Source organism: Salvia splendens, unplaced genomic scaffold (genome assembly GCF_004379255.2).
Source record: "Salvia splendens isolate huo1 unplaced genomic scaffold, SspV2 ctg237, whole genome shotgun sequence".
NCBI classification, from domain to species: Eukaryota; Viridiplantae; Streptophyta; class Magnoliopsida; order Lamiales; family Lamiaceae; genus Salvia; species Salvia splendens.
In genome coordinates this window covers 13,286-18,856 of record NW_024598874.1, presented here as the reverse complement: position 1 = coordinate 18,856, position 5,571 = coordinate 13,286, and the positions used below count along the sequence as shown (strand labels likewise).

Below are 5,571 nucleotides of genomic sequence, written 5' to 3'. Positions count from 1 at the left end.
TAAAATAACGCTCAAATTTGGTTTTAAAAATATCGACCTATTTTCATGTTCGATGAAATTTCAATAAACAATACTATAAAAGACTTATCTCTTTTGAAGGTTACAATAAAAATAACAATTGTATTCTAATAGTAAAATCTCTTAGTATAAATCAAGATAGTTATCCAGAACAAAAGTACAATAATAAACAATGTCGATAATTTTCAAAATAACAAACTAAAAGATTAACTACGAAACGAAAATATCCCCTTACAACTAGGTCAATGAACATTATATTTATCTGTATATGCATTTGTGAATATAAATACAATGATTGGCGGAGCTTTTTTTTATATATAATTTTGTCGATAATTTTCAAAATAACAAACTAAAAGATTAACTACGAAACGAAAATATCCCCTTACAACTAGGTCAATGAACATTATATTTATCTGTATATGCATTTGTGAATATATACAATGATTGGCGGAGCTTTTTTTTATATATAATTTTTTATATATAAATAAACTCATATAGAAAGGATGAAATTACAACTGAAGTCAAGAGGGCTCGAACTCAGCACCTCATACAATAATGTCTAAGCTCCTTACCGTTAGGACGAAGGCTCTGGACCAATGATTGGTGGAGCTTAACTACTAACACTATGCTACTTTTTAAATTAATTAAGAATTAGAGAAGAAATCCCACCATCAAGATAATAGCCTAATCCTCTTTTCTTATTTCAAAATTAAAGATTCCTTCGAAGGTTTTAATTTTGAACATAAATCAAATAGTCATTGAGCAATAAATATGTTTTAAATTTGTAGTCAATGACGAATACTTAAAAGCTAAAAGGTCAAATTTAAAACCGCTATTTAATTCATATATTCGTTAGTCTTTCATTAGGGAGCAAACCCACACCATTCATGATATTATTTTTTATACAGAAGTAATACTTTTCCCCCAAATTAAACGGAGAAAATATTAATAATGCAGCTGATTAAATGAATATTAATCCTGATATGAATATAAATAACCATTGACTCATATCTTAGGAGTACTTAATTTACATAACCAAAATCAACTATGAGCTGAAGATCAAATAATTATTAGGGAGAAAAGTACTACGTACCTCCACTTTTAAATAAGTTTCACACTTCAAAATTTGATAATTTAACCACGACATTCTTCTCATTTTACCTTTTTGAAATTAATAATTTTATACATGTATTTATGATACTAATAAGATCAAGCGTATTTTTTTATTTTTTTAAATATGTGTAGTTTGACGATTGGAGACACTTGTTAAAAAGTGAGGCAGCATATGATACTAAATCTCTTTTATTAGTAGTAGGAGTATATTTTATTTTGAAGGAGGGAAATTTGATTCCATGAATCCTCAACACACACAAAAAGTTGTTATATCTGTTTTATTGATATAAAAAGATTGATGTGAGTCTACAAGTTCAACTGAATTCTAGTGGATGCCAATTTTAAATTCATATGAAGAAATTAAAAAAATAAATAACCTTTTTTTGAGGCAGACAAGACAAGTGACAAAACTTTAGTGGAGGAGTAGGCTAAATTGAAGTTTTATGAATCTAAAAGTCGTCAATGGCTGTAAAATTGAATGGTGGATAATTACGTGGAAAATGAAAAGGTATAATTGAAAATTACATTGGCCGATCCTTCCACGCACTAAATATTTTTTCTACTTGTGTATAACAAAATCAAAGTCATTCACGTAAATAGTAGATAAGGCATATGTGATATGTTCATTGCTTTTTGCATCTTTCTCGTATTAGAAACTCTTTTTTATAGTAGTATCAATTTATCGATTAATTCCAATTTTCAGTTCTGATCGATATAGTGCGTTGCATATGACTATTTTTTTTTTTGCTTTAGAATTTAGATGATGCGTGCATGTTTTTGCATTCATAATTACATTATATGTATTTGACACGTTTTATTTTCAATCACTGATTTTTACATGTCATTATATGTAGTGTTCTTGCTTTGTTGAAAACAAACTTGTATTTTGTGAGTCAAACCAATCACATGGAGATTACGCATTCCACATTTGTCCTCATGAGTCATCATCTTGACTTAACTTTTTAACACTCGCGCGGTTGCGCCTTAATATAACCTACATTAATTATATATTTTACATCATCCTGCAAACATCATCCTGCAAACCGAAACTACATTTCTTTAAATATGTATTTGGAATGCTGCTAATTGAATCTTTCAAATAATCAATAATAACGTTCATAATTCATTTATTAAAAAAACGTTCATATTTCCAATGCATAATCCATAAAATTATTTTCAAAACAAGACAATATCAATAGTACAAAACAAAACCAAATTATAGGAAATCATCCACCCATTATCTCAGTACAAAAGCACAATTATATATCCCATCAAAACAAGAAATATTAAATTCTATGAAAAATAAGCATATATAAATATAAATTATTAATATATACTTTAAAACAAAACTAAAAAAAAAACAAGAAAGCAACAAATTAGAAGAAAAAGATTACCCAATGCATTAGTAGTTAATTAACAACATCAATCTCGGTGGTGCAAGAGAGCAGCCGCCGGAAAATATAGGTCAAGGCGGAGCACGACGCCGACTTGGCCCTCTTGATCCCTGCCGCCGGCTTCTTCTTCTTCTTCTTGTCTTTGGCTCTGCCGAGGCACTTGACCTTGGCCTTCTCCTCTTTGTAGTCTTCCTCCCTCGAAAAAGTGTAGCTTCTCAAATACATTTGCCTGCATGAGATGCTGTCCACCACTCTGGGGCGGCCGTGACTAGAGTTGTGGGATTTGGAGCTCATCGACCTAACGAACTCGAAGTCGGATTCCGGCCATTTGTAGAGGTTCACGTAGGTTGCTCTCACCGGGACGCGGGCGTCGTCCACGCAGCTCGATATGCACACCGACGCCATCGTTTCTGCTTCGGCGCCCCGGGATTTTGATATGTAAGAAGAAAAGATGGCTCTGCCGGAGAGAGAGAGAGAGAGAGAGAGAGAGAGAGAGAGAGAGAGAGAGAGAGAGAGAGAGAGAGAGAGAGAGAGAGAGAGAGAGAGAATGTTAGGGTGAGGTTTTGAGAAATAGAGAATGTTTATAAGAGTATAGTGGTGTATATAAGTATGAGTTTATGAATTTGAATTATAGATTAAATACGAGTCCTGAACCTATTAGGATATGATATTTTCTAGTGATAAAAACTAGGCATATTGAAGAATGGGAATGATTTGTCATGATCTGATTGGTTGGTATTGAATTGTAGTGGTCTTGAATTTGAGGATTTTTAGAGTGGGTATGGATAATTGGCTATAGCCATCACCAGTCATTGACTTTGACCTTTATTTGTGAATATACTTTTATGGAGTATTTCTTATATTTCTTTTTATTTTTAAAGTAGTAGTATATATAAAATTTTGAGATTACTCTCCATATATCGCCTGCACCGAAGCTATTAAATATTCCTCGATTTTGTTTAATTTAAGGGGTAGCTTGTCATAAATTATACTACTACAGTATAGTAGTAGTAGCAGTAGCAGTGTTTTAAACAATCTATATATATAAAAAATAGTCCTATTGATTTTCCAACAATTCGGTTCGGCTTTGATTCTAAAATTTTCAATTTTTTTCGATTTAAAAGAAAACTTGCACTAATTGATTCAATTTCATTTCAGTATGTATTTTAGTCAAAATGCAAAATATTCTCAACTCTACCCCTAACCTCACTATTTACTCAAGTTTGACGGCTGAGATGTAATAATAGAGACGATTTAATTAAATATATATAACAAATGCAAACAATTAATCTGTTACTTTTATAACGTATTTGAAAGTCAAAAGTTTAAACAGCGGCGCAATTACAGAAAGTCAATATTTTGATGATTCTTCATAGCTACTACTACTACTAGCTAGCTAGATACAAATACTGAAACTCCAAAATTTTGTAAAGTTAGACCAAATATATATGGCCTAATGGTCACAACACAATTTAATTAGTAAAAGGATTATGATTTTATTATTAACATGGAGTACAATTTTATTATCAATAATTAACAACAACCAATATTTTAAATTAAATCCACCATAGGCAATAATAATGCTAAAAAATTAATACTACTACTTAGAAAGAGTGCAGGTAACTTGGGACGCCCAAAAAGGAAATAAGTGCGAGTAGCTTGGGACGGAGGGAGTACTTACTTTAGCTTATCAACGATGGATTAATCTATTCCAAAAATTACGACATACCATAAATGGTTTGGAACCATAACCTCCACAAAATTTATAACCTCCTCAAAATTTATGCAATCAAGCACTACTTTAATAATATTTTGACACCCTATATCCATCGTGAAAACTATATGTGACTTGATTACTAAGCAAATGCAGTAGCTAGATTCATATTACTAATAATTTGAGGTGAGCGTCATTTTTCTCAAATACTCCACTATGTAAGATGATAGCATAATTAAGTAGTTAATTCTAGACGAAATTCATGGAGTAATTAATAACTCAAAGATCGCAAATATTATTACTATTAGTTATCATGATGATTATGTTGAATAATTAGATGGATGATGATGAATGAGAATTGGCCCTTAATTGTGAAGTATAATCCTTCAAGCTAATTACTTACCTAATTATATTACTAGCATATATATCCAGTCAGGTGCATGGTAATTCAAATATGTGCTGCTGCTGCATGTTTCATGTATACAATTTTGATAAGTAATATAGTAGTACTCATTAGAATATAGTTTAAATATAAGATCAATATAGAAGAGGAATTTAGTTTTCTAATTCTCTTCATACTTTTGCTTTATTATTTAATTAATAGTAATAATATTAATGTTTCCAAACTTCCTCACATTTTTCCTTTATGAGGTCATCTAATTAATTAAGGCTGTGAATTCTCCAGAGAAGACAATGATGAATTACCACCCTCTCCAAGAAGTAAAATAGAGATTTTTCATCATTGCTCAAGCATTCTTTCTCTTCTCTTTTGATATGGAAACATTATTCCTAATTGTTGATTGCAAACAAAAATGGAGTATATATTTTGTCACAATATGAGTTTCACCTATTTTTTTAACACTTAGAGCATCCACAACCGTGCTCTTGCCAACGAGCATGGTTGTGGGCCCGACCCCATTTTTTCTGCCTGCTCTTAGGCAAGAGCACAACACCCACAACCGTGCTCTTCCGCAAGGACGAGCACGAGGGCCCCACCATTCTATTATTCAATTTGAATAAAAACATTTCCACAAAATTAAAATGCATTAAAAATATCCGGAATAATATTACAAATTACAAATAAAATAAAAATTACATAATTAAAATCCTAAAATTTAAAAAGTACGTAATTAAAATCCTAAAAATTAAAAATTACATAATTAAATTCATAAGTGACCGAATTTCGTCCAAATGGATGATGAATGTGTGTATTTATAGATGGTTTTGGGATTAAATGTTTTTAAAAAAATTCAAAAAAATTCAAAAAAGGTAATAAAACGGCTATATTTTTGGGAATCCGAAATATATATATTTTTAAATTTTTGGTATTAT

General features: G+C 30.7%; 1 protein-coding gene across 1 annotated transcript; it reads right to left on the bottom strand.

Annotated features, from left to right (window-relative positions):
- Positions 1-2,513: 2,513 nt before the first annotated feature.
- On the bottom strand, positions 2,514-3,007 carry LOC121789437. The gene has a single exon (XM_042187904.1). It carries the CDS (start codon positions 2,928-2,930, stop codon positions 2,541-2,543), a length of 390 nt encoding a protein of 129 aa, XP_042043838.1. The 5' UTR covers positions 2,931-3,007; the 3' UTR covers positions 2,514-2,540.
- Positions 3,008-5,571: the final 2,564 nt, after the last annotated feature.

Coding starts and splice junctions, on each gene's coding strand:
- LOC121789437 (XM_042187904.1), bottom strand. CDS start 2,930: ATGGCGTCGGTGTGCATATCGAGCTGCGTGGACGACGCCCGCGTCCCG.